The sequence below is a fragment of the Nannobrachium achirus genome, assembly GCF_963921795.1.
Source record: "Nannobrachium achirus genome assembly, chromosome: 3".
Taxonomy (NCBI): Eukaryota; Metazoa; Chordata; class Actinopteri; order Myctophiformes; family Myctophidae; genus Nannobrachium; species Nannobrachium achirus.
Window position 1 is genome coordinate 12,804,719 of NC_137812.1, and position 22,993 is coordinate 12,827,711.

At 45.1% G+C, this 22,993-nt stretch overlaps 1 protein-coding gene across 1 annotated transcript in view; it reads right to left on the reverse strand.

Annotated features, from left to right (window-relative positions):
• Positions 1–22,993, reverse strand: part of tusc3 (tumor suppressor candidate 3) — a 196,024-nt gene that overhangs the window by 101,328 nt on the left and 71,703 nt on the right. Inside the window, exon 2 of the mRNA XM_080721868.1 lies at positions 5,952–6,121. Coding sequence (XP_080577994.1) covers positions 5,952–6,121 — 170 coding nt within the window. The remainder of the gene's footprint in view (positions 1–5,951; positions 6,122–22,993) is intronic.

Consider the following 22,993-nt stretch of genomic DNA (forward strand, 5'->3'; position numbering starts at 1 on the left):
GTGCTGAAGTGGATAGCTGTCAGTGGTGCTGAAGTGGACAGCTGGGGCCAATCTCCATGATTGGTCAAGTTTCACGTGACATCATAATGTCTATGGTTTTCCCATTGGATGACGTCACCTTGTGTTTTTTTTTTCTTTTTTCTTTTTTTAAGATTTTCCCATTGGATGACGTAAACACAGACTAACTAGAAATACTGTATGTGCTCAGTCGAGCGCACATCTGCGCCAGGCCGGGTGGAACTCCATAATTGGACAAGACTGAAGTCATCAACATGACATCAGCAATTGGAGGCCAGTACTGTGCCTGTGTATAAGTGGCAGAAAACACAAATAGCTGTGTATTCAACAACACTTTAGGAGGCTGCTTTTGTTCGCCATCGTCCGTATGTGAAATGTTGAGGTGGACCACATGTCTGAAAGACGGACCGACAAATCTCAGTAATGCTGCTGTTCCTGTGGGATCCAAGGTTTACTTCTTTGGAATCTACGGTCACAGTAATTTCAGGGATCCGATTGACGTCCTTATCTTCAACACAGTGTCTTTGCGCTGGAGGAAGTTGCCTGCAGTGACGACTGGAAGAAGAGAACATCCTGTTGAGGTTCCCTCCAAGCCCTGGGGCCACACAGCTGTACTGATACAAGATATCGTTTACATCTGGGGGGGCTTTCCACAATGCAACATTGTTTATGCATTTGATGTTGACGCCCACAGGTGGTTGAAGGCCAAGGTGTCAGGGACTGTTCCAGAGGGGAGGTGGTGTCACTCAGCCTGTGTCTTGGGGAAGCTCATGTATATCCATGGAGGATACATCCATCTAGGATACAGCGTACAGATATCTGGACACGACTACCAGATGCCTGGACAATACACTAATGGCATCTACAAGATGGACACCACAATAATGGTCTGGTCGTTAATTAACACCAGAGGCACTCCACCACCTGTTTCAGAAGGTCACTCCGCCACCATCTTCGGAACCAAGATGTTTGTATTTGGTGGGGTGGGCTATGGGGGCAGCCACAACAACAAAATAAGAGTGTTTGACACTGAGACCAACTGCTGGCTGAGCACGCCTTCTGGACGGCGTATCCCAAGACGACCCAGTTGTCATTCAGCCTTTGCCTACAATGGAGAGCTGTACATATTTGTTAGCCTCAGCAGGGGCCATAAGCTGTGGAAATTCAATCCAGAAACTCTCAACTGGAAGCTGGTTGAGCCCAAGGGAAAAGGCAATCGCGAGATGACAAACATGTGCTGTTGCATGGTGGGAGATCGTACTGTCCTCTTTGGAGGAGACCCCACACGCAATGAACTGTACATCTTAGACTTGAGTCCTAGTCTGAAGTCATTGTGTAAACTAGCAGTCATTCAGTACGGTCTGAAGCAGTCACAACTCCCACACAACATCAGGTGGGACCTGGCAGCCATGACTGAGAACAACGGTAGTGGACACACTAACTAGTAATAATAACACCAGAAAGTGTGGTTGCCAATTTTCCCCCTTTCAAGTAAATGGGGATCATTAATCACTAATACATTTTTTCTCAACAACAACGTATGTCTTAGCAAAATGCAAGCGCACGATTCCCAATGAAGCCGGTCGATTTGACAAATGATTCGAGTGTGTGCCGCCAAAACTGTGCGACAAGTAGTCCAGCAAACTTGTGGGGTTATTCGATAAAGAATAATAAAGTTGAACGAGTCTGGTTGCTATGGGCAACCATACTAATAAAAGTTGAACTATGGAGATACGGGGTTTCTGCCCGCCAGCGGTGATACAATGCATGCCTGCTGTGTCAGCATCTGAGCATTGTCTTCTTTTCTTATATCTTTATGTTCGCCCCTACTCCATCAAAGCCATACAACAGTGGGTTTTTCCAGCATGGTGTTATTGATTTCCCCGCCCCAAAATAAATCAATTTCATATGTAGTGAAACGGCCCACTAATCAGGAGATAATGGTGAAAGCTTTTTTATTTTTTTAACACGCTGGGCTGACCACACACACACACACACGACACAATCTCTTTCAGGTTTTTTTTTTTTTTTTCAGATGTAAGACATTTTACAGTAAACGTACAGTGCTGGCATTTCTTTTCTTTTTTCCCCCCCGTTTAAACAGATCAATGGAAGATAGCTTCCCCCATCTGAAAATCCACTTTATTACACAAATTATTATTAATATTTTTTTCCCTGGCTGATTGAAACTCACACAAGCGAGAGAGAGCTATGTCCGTGTGCTCGGTAAGAAGTCAGATTCTTTTCCGTTGTTGGTTGGTCTCCGCCAGGGCTGCGCCTTGTCACCTATCCTGTTTGTGATTCTCATGGACAGGATCTCAAGGCGAGGTGGTGGTGGAGAAGGTATAAGGCTTGGTAAGCAAAGGGTTGCTTCACTTCTTTTTTGAGGATGACGTAGTCCTGATGGCTCCGCCGGTCCGAGACCCTCAGCTCTCACTGGATCGGTTCGCAGTAGAGTGTGCAGCAGCCCGGATAAGAATCAGCATCTCTAAATCTGAGGCCATGGTTCTCAGCAGGAAACCGATGGATTGTGCAGTCCAAGTAGGGAATGAGACTTTACCCCAGGAGAAGGAGTTTAAGTATCTCGGGGTCTTGTTCACGAGTGAGAGAAAGGGGAAGACGGAGAAGGAGATCAGCCAGAGAATGGGAGCAGCAGGAGCGGTTTTGCAGTCGCTAAATCGCACTGTTGTGAAGAAAAAAAAGAGTCTCTGACCAGATGGAGGGAGTATATCGCCAAACTGGCCTGGGAACGCCTCGGTATACTCCCAGAGGGAGTGGAGGAAATTTCTCAGGATAAGTAACTCTGGAAGTCTCAGTTGGAACTGTTACCCCCACGACCCGATTCCGGATAAGCGGTTGAAGATGGATGGACAGTACAATCTGCAGTAGTAATGTATCAATGTGTAATGTGCATTTTAACACATTCCCCGCCACTGAGGAGTATGTTCTGAAATTGGTCTTTTCATTGTTTTATATCACATCACGGTCTCCTGTACACGGAGATATGCAGGAACTACATTTCCCATGATGCTTTGGGAGATGACGCCACCAACAAGTATGGACACCTCCATTGCTTTCTATAATAAACATCAGCAGATAAATAATTGGAATCCAACTGCGATGCAGCCGGCTTTGTCCAGCATCTCTACCAGGGTTTCCCAAAGTGGGTGACTGCCGGGCACCCTAGGGTGCCATGATGCCATTCCAGGGGTGCCGCAGAATACTCTGATAACATTTGGAATTCATCAACATCACTTTCACTCATAGACTGTAGAAAAATATGGACGATGCGAAGCCATTGGTTTCTATGCATCGCAAATGGCCCTTTCTACCCCTTGGAATGTAAAGGCATCAGAAATACTATTGGTAGCCAACGGTCACGTGCAACCGCAGGAATACATGGGAGAATGTGGTTGGAGCCTCCCGAAATACAGCACACGAAGAAGAACACAGCCGGCTGGTATCAGTTTAGTTGGCCACCCCCCCGCAACTATCATTTATTTTAAAATAAATTGGACCACATTTCGACAAAACGAATATGATGGTGATAGAAAGGCAATTTTTAACTAGCGATAGGAACCATACAGTATTCATGAAAATGTTAATTAAGGTTAGAAAACGAAAGGGGGAAATGAATGGGATCCAATAGAGCACAATTCTTTTTGCGATCGGCCGGGGGGGAAAACAGCGCAACAAGCGGCCAATCATACTAGGAAGTTTTACTTCCCTATTGGAGTCATTTTAAATCGGCAGAACTATGCCCCTGCTTTCACTATGCTTAGTAAAACAGACCTGATTTGCACTTGATGAGTTCTTTTTCCAACTCTCTTCACCAAAAATTAGCAGACCTACAAGCTCACAACGAGTCACATGCTTGTAGATCAGCTATTTTTAGGGGAAGCTTCCCCCCAGAATAGGGATACTGGGGTTCAAGCGGTTAAACATCGAGTATAGTAAAGTTGTTTTCAGTCAGTTCTGTTCTGCTGGAAACGGATATTTCTCCGTGACATATCTCAGGTGGAAAGATGTGCATATTTACATAGCGTAATATATGATGAAAAGAAGCAGGTGTGAAAGAACAAGCTGAGTGCGGGTCTTTTTTTTTTTTTTTATCCTGAAAAGTAACAGTTTTGGACATGTGAGGTTTCCAACCTGACAAGAGACGAAGTGCCGCATCAACATTAATTATTGTCTTATGATTTTAATACCACGGCAGAGTTTATCTGATACTATTAACCCATTTAGGCCTAGAATTAGAAGGATTCAAAAGACACTTATAGAATCGGGTCAAAATTCTAATGTTCACGACTTTTCAAAAATAGCAGATCTACGAGCTCGCAGCGCGGCACTCGGTGCCGCGCTGTGAGCTTGTATATCTGCTATTTTTCAATAGTTAAAGCATAAAATAATGATACACAAAATGTGTACCCGTTCTAAATGGGTTAAACCAAACAAAACTAAACTAAGTTTTCACCAGGGATCACATTTAGGCGGGAAAAAAAAGAAAAATACAGAACACATTTAATCTTGCATTAACATGAGCAGTCGTACTTTTCCCCTCCTAGTTAAGTCCCACGAGGCCTTTGTGCAGATAAGTGCTAATTCTATTCTCTTTTCTTTTACCAAATTCATGAAATCAACTGCTACATATTAACCCATTAAAACCTGGAATTATTTTATATCTTAGCTATTGAAAAATAGCAGATATACAAGCTCGCAGCGCGGCACTTAGATCTGCTATTTTTTTTTTTAATCTTGAAAATATTTGCAAATCTTTGAATACATATTTTTCAAAGCAAACTTCTGTAACTCTAAAATGTCTGCTTCTGCGGGTCCCTGGAACAACATATTTTGACATGGGGGTCCGTGGCCAAATGCATGTCATTTTGGGGGTCCTTGACATGAAAAAGTTTGAGAACCACTGACATAGAAACATGCGTTTTTTTTTTTTTTTTTTTTTTTTTTTTTTCAAAAACCTTAAAAGGATTTTTCAAAAATAGTTAAAGCATAAAATAAATCGTTAAAATGATTCCCGATCGTAATGGTTTAAAGCCTGCATTGGGATGCAAAGCGGTGCACACAGGGAAGACTTCTTCCACAGCTCTGTGTGCCCACACTGTGTAATGGGGCTGAGTGAGTGGGGCTTTCTGCAAGGAGCCTCTTCTACTCTAGCACTGAATGCCTCCCGTTCGGCAGAGGAGGGCTGTTTGGTTCCGAATCTCAATGCAGAAACCACTCTCTGGTCGCGTTGACGCCGTCTTATGCATTCACCAAGGTGTCCGTGTGTCCGTGTGTGTGTGTGTGTGTGTGTGTGTGTGTGTGTGTGCGTGCGTGTGTGCGTGTGTGTGGAAAGGAATGTGTGATACAGTGTAACTATGGGCTGTTAGTAAACGGAGAGGAGGGGAGAGGAGAGGAGTGGGCAAAAGAGGAGAAGAGGAATGGAGGAGAAGGGGGCACGGTGGCACAGACGGTAGCGCTGTCGCCTCACAGCTACTGTAAAAGGTCTCCGGTTTGATTCCCGCCAGGGACGTTGTGGGCGCTGGGGGGGCGTGTTCTCTCCCCCGCGTCATCGATTCCCACACACTATAGGTGGGGTTGGCGAAAGGGCCTTTCTGTGTGGACTTTGCATGTTCTCCCCGTGTAGGCTACCCTCACAAAAAACATGCAGTAATCCTGGTCTCTATACTGCCTCCCCCTGGCCTGATGGGAGGGGAAAGGAACTTGTTCCTTTCCACGCACTACGTCCTATCGGGGAAACTCCCACCCCTGGCAGGTGATAAGAAGTGCCTTGCTCACTCTTCATGCATTGAAGGAAACACAAGCTCGGTTCGTTGCTCTCCCCAGGTTGGCAGAGGGAGAGAAGCGCCCAGGATTACAGCTTGGCACTGGGTGAAAAAAATGGGTTACAAAATCGTGGGATTTCGTGCGCTCACCTGCAGACGGAGCACTGCCTCTGCGGCTGCAGCGCGGTGAACATGACGATGACGGAGTAGTTCCGGGGCGGAGCCTTGACGAAGCGGCGGAACTTGTCTCCGTTCATGCGCACCACAGAGCGCCTGGAGGACCACTCCATCATCTGCTCCACCTTCTCTGACAGCACGTTCTGTATGGAGACAGGTTAACATCATGTTAACACATGGAGGACCACTGACTCCATCATCTGCTCCACCTTCTGTATGGAGGAGACAGGTTAACATCATGTTAACACATGGAGGACCACTCCATCATCTGCTCCACCTTCTCTGACAGCACGTTCTGAGGACGCAGGTCAGGGTCATGGTCAACGTAGTTTATATACATACACATGTAAATACATGGTAAATGGTGCATTTGTAAAGCGCCTTCATCCAAGATTTTACAGAGATGTGCATTACATTCACCCATTCACACACACATTCACCGGAGGAAACCATGCAAGGCAGCAACTAGGGGTTCAGAGTCTTGCTCAGGGACTATTCGACACTAAATCTGGGGGAGCCTGGGAATCGAACTGGGAACCCTTCGGTACCCCTCTGATTTTCTAATGGCGGTGTCTCTACCCATGAGCCAATGCCACCCCTGTACATGTACAGTGGTGTGAAGTAACTATGTAGGTTTACTTAGGTGGGACATTTGACAGGTGCAAAATGGTGTAAATTCAAACTACTGCTAATCGGGGACTGCCCATAAGTCCGACATCTCATTAGTCTGACGTTAGTTAGGGTTAGGTTTAGGGTTGGGGTAGCATTTCACCAGGTTAGCATTCTCCAGGGGTCGGACTAACGGGACGTCAGAGCAATGACCGGCTAATCAGCCACGGAAAACTGTGGCTTTTCAGGGGACTTTCAGGGAAAGATCTGTAACTAAGTTCTGAAATGGCACTTCTGTATAATGTATACACATTCATAGAATGCATGCAGTACATACTACTCACACTCTCTCCCTCTCTCCCTCGCTCTCTCACGCACACGCACACACACACAGTACACATATAAATGCAGTACACACACTCATACATACAGTACATGCATACGTATACATAAATACATACTTATAGCCTACACACTATAGACATGCATGCACACATACTGTACTACTAGGTGTCTAGGGTATTACAGGCTCCATGTGACTGTTAGTGTGCACGTGTGCACGTGTGTGTGCGTGCGTGCGTGCGTGCGTGCGTGCGTGTGTGTGCGTGTGCGAGTGCAACTGTTGTTTATCTACTCCTTGTCTTGAAGCACTCGCTGACCTTTCAGCTCCAACAGACCCGCTTTAATTAACACTACACACACACACACACACACACACACACACACACACACACACACACACACACACACACACACACACACACACACACACACACACACACACACACACACACACACACACACACACACACACACACACACACACACACACTGCCTCGGGCAGAATTTACAGGGCTGGCGGAAACCATTATAATGGCACAGTTACACTGTTCAAGTTGTTAAACAATAGTGTGTGTGTGTGTGTGTGTGTGTGTGTGTGTGTGTGTGTGTGTGTGTGTGTGTGTGTGTGTGTGTGTGTGTGTGTGTGTGTGTGTATGCATCTGCAGTGGTAAGATAAGTGCGAGGGTTTAGCCACGGTGCACACACATACACATACAGTGCATGTTTGTGTGCATGTTGTTTCTATATGTGCCCTTGTCTTTTTTCTCTGCAGGCCAGAGGCCCAGTGCCTGGTTCTGTGTGCTTGTCTCTTTCTGGCTGTCAGGATGTGTGTGTGTGTGTGTGTGTGTGTGTGTGTGTGTGTGTGTGTGTGTGTGTGTGTGTGTGTGTGTGTGTGTGTGTGTGTGTGTGTGTGTGTATGTGTGTTGGACTGTACTGCAGTGTTTCTCAAACTTTCTTTTTCTTTTTTTCAGGTCACCCCAGTAATCAGGGGCATCATTTGGGTCATCAGGGGGTGGAAATTGCCACCCATATATGGGCATAAAAGGGATGAGGACGGAATTAATTTGCAAGTGTGACTCGCGTCGCGGGAACCACACTGGTCATCATGAGACTGACACAATATGACCATATCGTCGTTGTCGGGCGGAAACCTCGTATCCCCAAGTTGTGTGCTTGTAGATCTGCTGTTTTCACTAGTTTAGATCATTTTTAAAATGAAAAATGCACAACAAACGGTTTTGGACATATAAGGTTTCCACCCGACAACGACGACATACAAAAAAAATGTAAAGGCAAAACAGGTAAAGAAACCTGTGGACAAAGTGCATTTGCAGGACATTTTCAGGAAAAGATCAGTAAGTACAGAAGAGTTCAATCTGTATATAGAGCGTGGCTGACTGACTCACTGACATGAGGCAGAGGTTTTCATACTAACTGCTCCCTACGGTCGCAATTAAAGTATTGGCACCCACTTTGAGAGACCCTGCTGTGCTGTGCTGTGCTGTGCTGTGCTGTGCTGTGCTGTGCTGTGCTGTGCTGTGCTGGTACTGGTAGTAAACCTTATCGCTGGACAGTGCTTAGTAAGACCAACAGGCCAGCGCTCGTTCGAACCAAAGTGCTGATGAAACACCCTAAGTGTCCATGAAACCATGTCATCATGTTTGTTTTGGAGACCCTAAGAAGCAGCGCCGACAACAAACGCTTGTAGAAAAGGAAAGCACACTCCGATGTGTGCCTGACATTTCCAGGCGTGGTTGCTCGCATGCATTTTTCATCGGGCCGCAAGTTTGTTCACCGTCTCAGCATCTTTCAAACTTTAATGCATACAGATATTGATAAATGTTGTGTGGTTGTTCTACTCTCCACCCCGTCTCTCATTTTGCCACACTTCATGCATTTTTTATCGTCATCCTTTCATTTGGTTGCAGCTTTTTTTGGAGTGAAAATGCACGCGGAAAGGGATTCACACCTGATTGTCCGGAGTCGTGTAGAGTAGGACCCAAAAGCGGACAAAGTGATCGGTTGAACTCAAACTTATAATACTTCAATAAGGTAAACCCAAAAAAGGGGCAGCTAAACATGATGCAGATGCACAGAGACGAATGGACATTAAAGGAGTAGTTCCCCCCAAAACGACTTTTTTTTCCTATTGATTAGTCACGCCATGGAGAATTGAGTTCAATAAAAAAAAGAATTGTATTTGTCGCATACCTAAGACAAAAAATGTATTATAGTAAATTTACCCCCATTGATTCTGGATGGAGACCCAAATGCATGGGCCTGGATGGGGACCAAATTCAAGGCCCTGGACTCTTGAAGTTGTGTGAATGTCAGCCGCTGTGGGGGGAATTTATATGCAAATATCCTGGCCAATGGCATCGCAATACTAAACAATAGAATCCAATGGTGATGTTTAGGTGAGAAAAGAACAGGAAAACAAATTATTTAAACTAGTTGTTTTTATCAAATATAAATGTATCCAAAAAGCGACAGTGGGCCTTGCAGGACTAGTGTGTGTGTGTGTGTGTGTGTGTGTGTGTGTGTGTGTGTGTGTGTGTGTGTGTGTGTGTGTGTGTGTGTGTGTGTGTGTGTGTGTGTGTGTGTGTGTGTGTGGCAGACACACAGGCCTAATGATGCATCATTTGTCTTGCTACACACCACCCTGGGTCAGCCTTTCTGTTGACTGCTCTGTCTCTCTCTCTGTCTCTCTGTCTCTCACTCTCACTCTCACTCTCTCTCTCTCTCTCTCTCTCTCTCTCTGGTCGGGGCTGATGATCAAGCATCCGTCTTGTTACTGGTCACTCACTGTGGTCAGCATTTCTCTGCGCTCTCTCTCTCTCTCTCTCTCTCTCTCTCTCTCTCTCTCTCTCTCTCTCTCTCTCTCTCTCTCTCTCTCTCTCTCTCTCTCTCTCTCTCTCTCTCTCTCTCCTCGTCCTGTTTGTTCATACATGTAATCTGTCTCCGCGGCAGGCTTGTCTGTCTGCACTTCTTCTTTTCCTCTCCTCTCTTCACTCCGTTTGTCTTCTCCTCCTCCTCGGCCCGTCTGGCCGTTCCGTTCTCTCCATCATCGCACTCCTCTATTTTTCTCTCTCCCACCTCATTCTGTCTCTCTCTCTCTCTCTCTGATAGAGAAGAGACTGAGCATAGCTTCAATTATTCAGCACTGGGCCTTGCCGGCTGCTACTGCTAACTGGACGGACGGACGGACGGACGGACGGCCGGACGGACGGACGGACGGCCGGACGCACGCACGCACGCACGCACGCACGCACGCACGCACGCACACACACACACACACACACACACACACACACACACACACACACACACACACACACACACACACACACACACACACACACACACACACACACACACACACACACACACACACACACACACACACACACCCATACTTTCTCAATATTGCACATGTCTATCCCTCCGCGCATGCACGCAGGTGTGCACACGCACAGGGCCATGGTCACGCTCTAGGCGCTGCACAGGTCTGGATATAGCTGAGGACTAAAAAGGAGCTAAATGCTCCTCTCCATTCTGGGGATAATTGTCACCGTGGGACCTGGTGGTGTGCATTTAGAGAGAGAGAGAGAGAGAGAGAGAGAGAGAGAGAGAGAGAGAGAGAGAGAGAGAGAGAGAGAGGGGGACAGAGAGAGGGACAGAGACAGAGAGACAGAGAGACAGAGAAAGATTTCGTTGTAACTGTGTCTGTACTTGTACCTGTACTGTACTTGGAAATGAGTTGATCGTTAACAATGTAACTGTGCCTGTGCTTGTACTGTAATGTTACAATGACAAATAAAGCTTCTACGACTATTCTACTACTTCTACTAAAGATACAGAGAGTAAATGCATCCCCTGCTTTGGTCATCCAAGACAAAAATAGTGAAAATAAACAATCTACAAGCTATTTTTTTGTTTTGTTTGTTGTTGCTATAGTTTTCCGTCGAACAGGGATATTAGGGTTCGAGTGGTTAATGCAACGAAAAACGTTCCATCACACAAAGATGTTTTTTCTAACGTGTAATCATTTAAAAAGGGTTTTCCACCCGAGCAGCAACCATAATATGACATGTTATGATGCATTACTCTAGTTAACAATACAGTCCACTCCATACCATAGTGGAGCATGGATAATGGAACAGCATGGCTCTATACAGCACATACACACACAGGGAAATCCTCAGTGTCAATGGAACTCCAGTTGGTTCCCGCAGGACACAATGGGAGTTACATTACCACCATGGATTTCACTGTGCAGTGTTTAAAGTTATACCATGTAACATTTTTTATAAAACAAATCTTAAAATTGTCCTAACTGTTAAATCGCTAAAGTTTTAGAACCCCCACTCCGTTAATTTCAGTTTCTAAAGCCTTCTCTTTATATGTTTTCTATGAGCCGTGAGGGGGGGAGAATTTTGCGGCAATATAACGTATACACGTTGTGTATACGTTGGCAAATCATATCGCGGATCATAAACACATGGTACACTACCGGCCAATAACAGGCGTATCTGCAGTATCTTCAGGAAGTAGCTTCCCTCAGCTACAGTGTTTACCATGGTGAAGGAACCTCTTAATCCCCAAATCCTGGCCTGAAAATTACGTTCTACCACGGATTCGTATCGTCGCGGTGGTTTGCGGCGCCGCTCCGGTGGTCCGCGGCTGTGGTCCGCGACGACTCCGGGCGAAAAACGGGCGAAAAAAGCAATACCGCTACTGACCACTAGTTTAGCAACTTACACAGTATAGCTTTAAGTCATTGAGAACTGAAAAAATCACCTAAAAATGTTAGGTCCTGGAATCCTGGTTTTCTGTGGTGCTCAAAGTTTTTAATGTCAAGGACCCCTAGAATGATATGTATTTGACCGCGGACCCCATCTCAAAATATTCTGTTCCAGGGACCCCCCAGAAGCAAAGATTTGAGTAAAAGAAATGGCTTAAAAAAATAGCAGATCTACAAGCTCATAGCGCAGCACTCGGTGCAACGCTATGAGCTTGTATATCTGCTATTTTTGAATAGCCAAAGTATAAAGAAATAATGGTTAAAGTTTCTCTCTCTCACACACACACGCATGCACGCGCGCGCACGCACGCACACACGCACACATAGGGCTGTCACGATATGACATTTTACATGACAATTAATTGTCACTCAAATAATTGGCGATTAACGATTTAATTGTGTTTTTGTCGTTGATAATTACATTTCTGTTTGGCTTTTAGGCTTTGAAGTTATACATGGTATATATGACACATAACCTAAATATACAATTATTATTATTATTAAAAAATAACTCGCGATGCGACGCGTTGTGAGCTTGTAGATCTGCTATTTCCACTATTTCAGAAATTTTTCAACATTGACGATTATGACAAAATAATTGCGATAATGTCCAATAATCACGATTAGACGATTATGTAATAATTGTGACAGCCCTACGCACACAAGCATTTGAAAGGGTTTCCACTCTCCAGACAGCAGCATGTCTCGTTGGCCTTGAGTGTGCATGTGCTCCCAAAAGGAAAAACCTTTCAGTTGTACATGCCATCCATGCTAGCTCATTTGCTGCCAAGCCCGAAAATCCCGGAAAAATCCCATTGTACCTCCCTGCCAAGCCCGTAAATCCCGGAAATTATTATTTTTTTTATTTTATTTTTTCAATTTTTTTTTTTTTTTTTTTAAATTTTGACCCCAAAAAATGTTGTAGGCATGATAGCAATCGCGAAATCGCATGTCTAACCCCCATAGCAACCCCATCTTTCAAGCATGGCAGCCATCTTTGTTTACATTTTAGGAAAACATAATGGCTGTTATCTCATGAATGCCTGAACGGATTTCCATTCGGATTTTTTTGTTTGAAAGCTGTGAGCAATGTGGACACACGTGGTGCATGATCTAGGCATGGGTGTGCATGATCCGTGCACTATGAATTACATGGAAGTCTATGGAGACTTATGGCAGGTGGGAGTACGAAGGTATTGTTAAATGGCAGCAGATGAGCTAGTGACAATGATTCTGTAACTATTATCTATCAGGTCGTTATTGTCATGATCATATTACTGTGAATTGTCATTTCAACTGTAATTAGCCGTTGTGACAATGTCTAAGGATGATGATGATGACACACCTGAATGGTCTATATTCAGTGGAACAGTGCTGTCTTTGTGTGATATGGTTGTACCTACTCTATGGTGAACTGGGCGTTCTTTAGCTTTGACAGTGCACATTATATCGGACGACCACAAACTCTCCACCTAGCAACATTAGTGAAAAGAAGTACTCAATTGTTTTTGCTTAAGTATAAGTATCAATACTGCTAACCTGACTGCGCCAGATAATGGCAGCAGTGCGTATGCCTGGCTGCATACCGCTCTGCTTTACCATCATCTGGGACCTCTCGGGCAGCCATTTTTTCAAATTCTTTAGCAGGTGATTGGATGTGGCCGTCTCTCTTTCACAGTCTGGGAGTGCCAACTCCAACCACTCATATTGGCCTGTCTGCATCCACGTGGTCTGCAATCAGACTCTATTGGCTCAGAGCCGCTAAGAGCCCACCCGTAGCTGCCGCTGATTGGTCCGGCCCGGGGCTTTACGAGCGTTATCAACTCCCCCCGAGAGATCTCAGATGGTAAAGTAGGGCGGTAGCCTACGTACTACTGCCACCATCTGACGCAAGTCAGGTTACAATACTGCAACTGCAACATCGAATTTCTCTGTTACAAGTAAAGTCCGGAATTCTAAATTATACTTGAGTAAAAGTATGAAAGTGTCGGCATTAAAATGTGCTCAAAGTACAAGTACAAAATGTTTTAAAATAGCAGATCTACAAGCTTACAGTGTGTCGCATCTATAAAATAGGGCTAACGCTGTTTATGTATGTTTCAGAATATTATAATTAATTTAATATCTCTAGTAACTAAAGTTTTCAAATCAATGTAGTGGAGAAAAAGTACAATATTTGGATCTTAGATGGATTGGAATTCGGAAATACTCAAGTGAAGCACAATTACCTGACAATTGTACTTACCGGTAGTACAGTACTTAAAGTGGGCGTGACACGGCCAAAACAGCTAATTATGGCTATCAAATTAGCCAATTTTTTTAATGATGTCATGTACCCCCATGTTAAATTACCCAATCAAATTAATTTATTGTAGTTACTGTACTGAAAGTAGTACTTTCTGTACAGTAACTGAATTAAATTAATTTGATTGGGTAATATGACGGGAGGGGGCGGAGTTGAGCGCTGAGTATTATCTAGTGAAACAACCCCAACAGAACTGTGGGAGGAGAAAATGCGACAATTCATAAAACGAATTTTAAAACAAGCAGTTCTAGGGGTAAAAAATTGATATAATCTGCTATAGAATCCCCCCTAACCGCGTACAGGGTACAAGTCTTCTAACAAAAAGGTGTCAGAGATTAGAACGAGGGTCCTCCGCAGCACAGACCACTTTTTAGCAGCCATCTCTGCTAAAAAGTGCTCCAGACAGTGCTTCACCGGAGCTCCGGACCACTTTTTAGCAGCCATCTCTGCTAAAAAGTGCTCCAGTGCTTCACCGGAGCTCCGGAGGACTGAAGTCTGTGGTAGCCTGTGTGTGTGTGTGTGTGTGTGTGTGTGTGTGTGTGTGTGTGTGTGTGTGTGTGTACACACACACAATAGCTCTTGAAAATAGCCGTGCGGTGCGGCGCTACCAGCTAACAACAACACAAGTATACATTCACTAATAACTGATACGGCCCCGCCTCCTTTTCAGACCGTTTGAAGAAAGACCACGTGACCTACTGTATCATAATGTTAAATTTCGGCCGGTGTCCCGCCCCCTTTAAGTAAATGTACTTAGTTGCTTTACACCACTGCCTAACAATGCATCCATGAGTGAGCGAGCAAAAGAGGAACTATAGAAACGTTGTTTGACTTTTCCTGGCACTACTACACAGTTCATTAACTCCTTAATGTCTGCATTGAGTTTGTGTTCGCGCTTCAAGAGCCATGAAGATTGACAGATCATTTGATGACCAGGAGGAGTCTCCTACCGGAGAAAACCGCTGGTCATCAAATTATCAGCTCAGGAACGTGACAAACACAAAAGAAAAGAAATCACAGTGAATTCATTACTTTTTTTTACTAGACTGATCAAAGCTTGAATCAACAGGTGTGCATTTAGAGAGAGAAAGAGAGAGAGAGAGACAGACAGAGAGAGTAAATGCATCCCCTACTTTTGTCAGACTGTGGCACAAAGGCAGTGAAAATTACGACCTAAAAGCTTGTTTTGCTATAGTTCTCCTCCGAATAGGGATGCTAGGGTTTGAGTGGTTAATGCAACGAAAAACGTTCCATCACACAAAGATGTTTTTCTAACGTGTAATCATTTAAAAAGGGTTTTCCACCCGACCAGCAGCCATAATATGGCATGTTATGATGCATTACTCTAGTTAACAATACAGTCCACTCCATACCATAGTGGAGCATGGATAATGGAACAGCATGGCTCTATACAGCACATACACACACACAGGGAAATCCTCAGTGTCAATGGAACTCCAGTTGGTTTCCGCAGTACACAATGGGAGTCACATTACCACCATGGATTTTACTGTGCAGTGTCATTGAGAACTGAAGAAATCACCGAAAATGTCTTCTAAATCCAGTGAATTCATTACTTTTTTTTTTTTACTAGACTGATCAAAGCTTGAATCAACAGGGCAGGCCAGTCAGGACCCAAAGGGCTTACAGACCGTACTGTATACTGCTGTGACTTAGCTATAGGAATCTGTCTGCTCATCATTAGGGACTTTAAGCAACCACGATTTTCAGGACAGCAATGCCACTACGCCAGACGGAGTACGGCTGCTATGATACAATCGCCGTAGCAGTCAAAATCGCTAAGCAAACAGCCGTCGGCGACGGGGTCCCACCCCTTTTACCGAACTCTTTGGTTCCCATGGCGACGCGTCTATGCAGCAGACGTTGTAGCCGCTACGTGGAAAGGGAGCTTCTGCAGTTGTAGGGACGGCTGTGACGGCGAGCAGGTTTATCTATCGAGCGCTGATCCATTGCCGGTTGCGATTGCCGTCTGCCGTAGCCGTCGGAGCTGAAAGTCGCTATTGCTTGGTTGGGGAAGAAACCTCACATCTGTGTTAAAGTGTTGCCCAAAAGTAGTGAAAATATCCCATCTACTAGGGCATTAACGACTTGTGATTTTTGCAAGTCGACTCGACTCAGTAAAAAGTTGAGTTGAAGTCGACTTTATCGTTTGATGACGTCGTCACATCACATACAACCACCCAATTATTTTGGGGGCTCCCCAGATGATTAACTTAATGTTTCTCACTCAACTGTAAACAAACCAACATAAAGTTTATGTAGAGGGTATCTGCACATTTCTAAAGTGCCAATTTAAGGACTTTTTAATACCCCTAAAATGAAAATTAAACATTGATCAAATTGTCAAATATATGGAGGCAGAAATTGTTGTGAGGCGTTGTGAGCATGTAGATCGGCTATTTTGACAATAGATTTTTTTTTCAACTTCGACTTTCGACTTTCTCTGGTGGGAGTCGACTTGTGTAATGAAGTCAACTGATTCGACTTGTCGACCTTTTCGTTAATGCCCTACCATCTACAAGCTCTGTTAGCTTATTACAAAGTTTTCCACCGAACGAACAGGCGAGTTAAGGCATCTTGGTTAAGGCATTCACGGCAGCAGCAGCATCATCATCATCAGGGCCTATAATAAAGCAGATGGCTCTCCTCTGGGAGCTCGCAGGCTCCTGGCTCTCTGCTGCTTTTATAATGGGCCTTTGGAAGCCCGCTAATGGATCCATCACAACATGCTCTTCTCTCAAGGTACCGTTTTATTCCTCCTCTCCTCTCCTCCGTGACCTTATTCTCTGGGGTCATCTGTGCTGAATAACTGCTGACATTCTCTCTCTCCCGTTCGCTCCTTCTCTCTCTGTCTCTGTGTTCCCCTTGAGCTGTGCTCTCTGGATGTACGCTGTATGCCACCGTAAATGCAATTTGCTCAATTCCTGTCTTTGTTTATTTGTTTGTTTTTTGCTGCTGCACAGATGTGCCGTTTAAAGTCTTCGGGCTTTAATGCGCTTTTCCTGCAAATGCCCTGCAAATGCGCTTTTTTCCCCACACACAATTTTCTTTCCCTGTTTTGCCTTTAACATTTTTATGGAGAATGGAGGAGTCAGCTTAGGTGGTTCGGGCATCTAGTACGGATGTCCCCCGAGCGCCTTATCCTAGGAAGGTCCTCGATGCACGTCCCACTGGGAGGAGACCCTGTGGCAGACCGAAGACCAGATGGAAGGACTATATATCCAAACTGGCTTGGGAACGCCTCGGTATACTCCCTGAGGGAGTGGAGGAAGTTGCTCGGGATAAGGAAATCTGGAAGTCTCAGTTGGAACTGTTACCCCTGCGACCTGATTCCGGATAAGCGATTGAAGATGGATGGATGGATGGATGGATGGATGGATGGATGGATGGAGCGTATCTTTGTAGAAACCCGCATTTAGCACGAAACCAATAGCCTGGGTGCCAGCCTGCTACGCTGTGTTCCATGGATTTGTTTTGTCAGTTCGCTTCTCAGTCTAGCCAGGCTTCTATCTCTGAAGGGAGGCGGGACATAGGCATAGCTTTTGCGCTGCACTAAATATTTGCGCACTAAAAGCCGATCTTCAAGCTATGCGTTGTTCACCCAGGCCAGTATAGGGAAGTGAAAAGTCTAATTAAGGAATAGTGAACATGGCCAATCTACAAGGACACAACCTGACGCATCACAAGCCGTATTTTCACTGTATATCGTTGAGATTGTCACGTTTGTCGATCTGCTATTTTCAGTTAAAGTTTTCCCCCACAATAAAAGAAAACAGATTCACTAGGATAGAGCCCTGAGCGACTCCGCTTAACCATAACAGAGTTTGACACATTTAGGACTGAGGCTGATTCTAAAAACGCCTTCTAAAATCCTGATTTAAAGCTATACTGTGTAAGTTGCTCAACTTGTGGTCAGTAGCTCTATAGCAAACCTCGGTCGTGTCCGCGTCTTTCGGCCGTTTTTCGGTTCTCACACCCCCGCGTCTGCCTCCACCTCGCCGAGATCTATCTTTTGAGGGGTACCTGGTTCCTGTGCGTTCAGCCATTCCGGAGATACACTCCTTCACCCACGCTTCACTGTGCACTCGAGTAGAGAGACACACGGGAGACTACAAATATGGCCGCCCTAGCGACCCCACTCCAAGATGCGCTGTGATTGGCCGGCAGTGTATAACCCTCGCTGTGATTGGCCGGTAGTATGATGACGTCATTTTGCCGCGAAATTCTCCCCCCCTCACGGCTCATAGAAAACATATAAAGAGAAGGCTTTTGAAGCTGAAAATAACGGAGTGGGGGTTCTAAAACTTTAGCGATTTAACAGTTAGGACCATTTTAAGATTTGTTTTATAAAAAAAGTTACATGGTATAACTTTAAGTATTCTGAAAAAACATCAAATATTCATTAAAAAAAATGCTGTTGTCGGGTGGAAACCTTGTACTGTATGTCCAAAACCGTTCGGTCATCATTTAAAATAATGTTTAAAACAGTGAAAATAGACAATCCCTCGCACCCACAAGACGTTGTGTGCTTGTAGATCTGCTATTTTCACTAGTTTTGTGAGACAGTCTTGTATGATGAAGCAGGGCTTTACTTCATGAAAAATCGTGCAAATTTGAAACTAGGAGATATCAGGTTTCTGCCCGACAGGGGCGATATGTTGCTATATGCTGTACATTGTAACAAGAAACCCAAAAAGCCTTCCTGTCCTGAAAAGTATAGTTTCAAATAGGGGTTCCCGGGGCGCCCGCTGGCCTACTGGTCCAGGTGCATACCATATAGGCATTGCCACATAGGCATGGATGCCTGGCAGTGTCGCCGGTTCGATTCCCGATCCGGACGACATTTGCCGCGTGTCACTCCCCATCTCTCTCCCCATTTCCTGTCAGTCTACTGTCCTATCTAATAAAGGCATAAAAGCCCCAAAAAACAAATCTTCTTTAAATCTTCCCGTCCCATTGGTGGTAAAAAAAAATAAAACCCGCTCTTCAGTTAATGTGGTCACGTGGCAGCCTAACGTCCGAGAGTGCAGACTATATAATAATGCTGGCACACAAACTGGGTAATTTGTTGTCAGTTAAATCAGCGCAGCATCAGTTTAGTCTGCTGTTCGCCTCAGACGTTATTGTTTCCATTTGTTTGCTTTCTGCTCCCAAACACCACGGTGTGGTAATGTCCTCCATTCCTCTGCTCTCTCCCACACCCTTTCATTTCCTCCTTCTCGCCGAGTAGCCGGGCGTTGTCAATAAGCAGTCATATCGTGGGTCTGTGTGTGTGTGTGTGTGTGTGTGTGTGTGTGTGTGTGTGTGTGTGTGTGTGTGTGTGTGTGTGTGTGTGTGTGTGTGTGTGCGTGCGTGTGTGCGTGCGCGAGCGTGGTTGCTGTATGGTTATGAGTTTTAGAGTGATCAACAGAGTTGTTGCGAGTGGGTGAAATAACATGCCAGAAGATCACGCACGCTTGCCCATGTGCACACACACGCACACACAGACAGACACACACATACACACACACACAGTTAGATGTGAGTGTGCGTGTCGCCCTCTGTGCTCAGTGGGCTGGAAAATAAATGTTTCTAATGGTCATAGTATGTCGGGAGTGTCTACATGTGCATGCGTGCAAGTGTGTGTGTGCGTGCATGTGCGTGCGTGCATGTGCGTGCGTGTGCGTGTGTGTGTGCGTGCGTGTAGGAGTGGAGTGGTGCTTGCATGCAGGGCTACAGCAGCAGATTAGCTTTTCCTGCCCATCCTTGTGTTTGGTGTTAATTAAATAGCTTTTCAAGGGCTTCTCCGCTCCGTGGCAACACAATAACTCACAGCCAGACCTAATGAAGACGCTAGCAATTAGAGACGCTGCATATGTGACTCACTGGGTGTGTGTGTGTGTGTGTGTGTGTGTGTGTGTGTGTGTGTGTGTGTGTGTGTGTGTGTGTGTGTGCACTTGTGAACTTGTGTATACGTGTAAAGACCAAATGTCCCCACAAGTATAGAACTGTTTTATTGTGCTTTATTTATACCTATTTTTCTCCCCGATAGTTTTCCTCCCCGACACAACAACATCCTACTTAGCTCTGGTCCATAGCGTTAGAGGAGTTCTCCTTAACGCTATGATACTTCTCTACATCCGTCTGGACTTCACTCCCTCTAGTCTGGTCCAAAAATAACAACAACTGTTTCGTTAGTGGACGCAGTCTTGGCCCCCCACCACACGCTTAAAATACATAACTTCTAGGGTGAAATGAAAAATAATCCACCGGATGGAGACTCCATTTATTCTATTTTCTTTTTACTATTTGTCCTCACCATCACGGTGACAACTACTGCAGTGCAGGTCAGACGACCACATTAACCCCAGGGCTCCACTGGCGGTGTCGCGTTGCTCTGCGTCGTGGCGGCTTCATTGGCGCCGTCACATTGATGTCCGACCGGCTCCACCGCAGCGCAGCGGCTGTGTATTCATTCTATGGCCAATATAGCCCATTTCCAAAACTACATGAAAATCACTTTCAAACACTTTTGTGACCTGAATGTGAACGTATAGAACGTATACACTTTCAAAACTATTTGTGACCTGAATGTGAACGTATAGAGCACACTATGTTCACAGCAGAGAGCAGCAATGCACCACTGACCACTTTGTTTTGTCATGATTATAGCCTATATATAACTTTATCAAAGAAGACCGCTGTAATTACATAAAAAAAATATATATAGACCTATGCTAGGATTTCTGGGACATCTAGTCACCCTTGTGAATGACGTGAATGGATAGCCAACAGCAGAAAAGCACGTATGTAGCCTACATTTAAATATACAATGCATTTATTCATATTTTATACATGACATGGACGTTGTGGACGCCGTCAAAAAATTGAACCGGGGCGATTTTCGAGTTTGGACGCCGTCACCGGAGCGTCCGACGTTGACGTTGCCGTGGGCAGTGGAGCACCCTTCATTGATTAAAACGGGAGCGTTCCCAGCGTTGACGTTGACGCGACGCTCGACGCGCCCGGTGGAGCCGGGGGGTAACAGAGCATTAGTCTCGTTGGGTGTTCTAAGACGTCGTGAAGTACTGTTTCGTAAACCAGGAAGAGTGTCTCCATCCTGTGGATTACTTTTCATTTCATCGACTAATATCAATGGGGTGGCAGGGGGTAGAGGCGCTGGATGTTAACTCATTAAAAGCCAACCCCGCGATGTCGCGGGAAAAGTAATAGAGTATCTATAGTGCCATCCACGCGATGTCGCGGGAAAAGTAATATATTACTGTAACGGCGAGTAAAAATACCTAGTACAATGGCCGACGCTCCGGAGACGAAATCCGCGCTGATTTGTCATCATCACGGCTCCACGAGCACACAATAGTCATCCCATAACATTGAGGTGGACGGCCGATCTCATCTTTAATGTCCATTATCTCAAAACTACACTTTAGAAGCTAGGATGGAGGCAGATGCTCGCTTATTTTACACAGTTATAAAAGCTCCCGGTCGGCCATTACACAACTCCACGTGGACACGCATCGGTTCCGGCGCACGATCCGATGACGTCAGACCGGAAGTACTTCCGGTCTAGACTTCTGGCCTTCAAAATAAGACAGCGGCCGTTAATGGGGCCGGGAGGGGGCACTCTGGACCCCCTAATCCGTTAATGTCCTGGGCTCAGAATGAGTTAACCAGAAGGTTCCCAGTTTGATCCCAGGCTCGCCCTCAGAGTTAGTTCGAAGTGTCCTTGATCAAGACCCTGAACCCCAATGAGCAGGTTGATGCCTTGTATGGTTTCCTCTGCCATATGTGTGGGTGAATGCACAATCATTGTAAAATGGAGATGTGAGGTTTCTTCCCTGACGGCAATGGTGAGCACAGATTCCTATAGATAAAGTATTTACACTCACAACAGTATACAGTACGGTCTGTAAGCCCTATGGGTCCGGACTAGAGATGGAGCTCGAAACAAGGGCCCACTACAAACTCGATAACAAATGTATTGAGTACCCGGTATCAATAAGCTTTGGTCTTATCAAGCTTGTTATCGAGCATATAGCTGCCCATGACGTCATGTTTAAACAATCAAGACAAGAGCCGATCAAGAGATGATTACAGTACTATTCATAATATAAATCCATTTAACACTTATTGCACACTAATGAATGACTGTTTTAATGATATTTAATGATAACAATTGTCATCTTCATAGATGGTAGTCAGCCACAAACTCACAGTCACAACAACTGGCCAATAAAAAAAGATACCGGCCCGACCTGTTGATTCGAGTCACTTAAAGGAGTAGTGAAACATGACTTATTTTCTATCAATTACACACACACCATGAAGCACTGAATTCATGGAGACACCTTTGTCACGTTCCTGAGCATTCCTCGATGACCAGTGGTCTCCCCGGTAGGAGAATCAGTCTCCTACCTGAGAGGCAGCCGCTCATCAAATTATCGGCCAATCTTCATGGCTCTTGAAGCGCAAACACAAACTCAATACAGGAATTAAGAAGTTAAAAAAGTGTGTAGTGCCAGGGGAAGACAAACAGGTTTCTATAGTTCCACGCTCACTCGCTCGCTCACGGACGCATTGTTAGGTGGAGAGTTTGTGGTTGTCCGATATTAAAGAGGTGGTGCCATAGTTTTGTACTTTTTTCTGTTTTGTATGTGTCTATGGAGTTAACATTACTCTAATAGACCACCAGGTTTGGTTATAATGTGCAAATCTGCCTTCTCTGCGTATGTTTGGTTTCTGCCTGAAAGCTGAAAGCCTCGGAGTCAAAAGGCCTGATTGAAAAACACTGATTTAATGACATCATAAAATCATCCCCTCCCCTTTTACCATACACCCAACAATGTGGGTGTGGCTAACCTCAGCTGGGTCACCACCCACCATGACAACCAGGCTGAACTGGTGGGTGTGGCCACATAAAAACATAATTTCAAA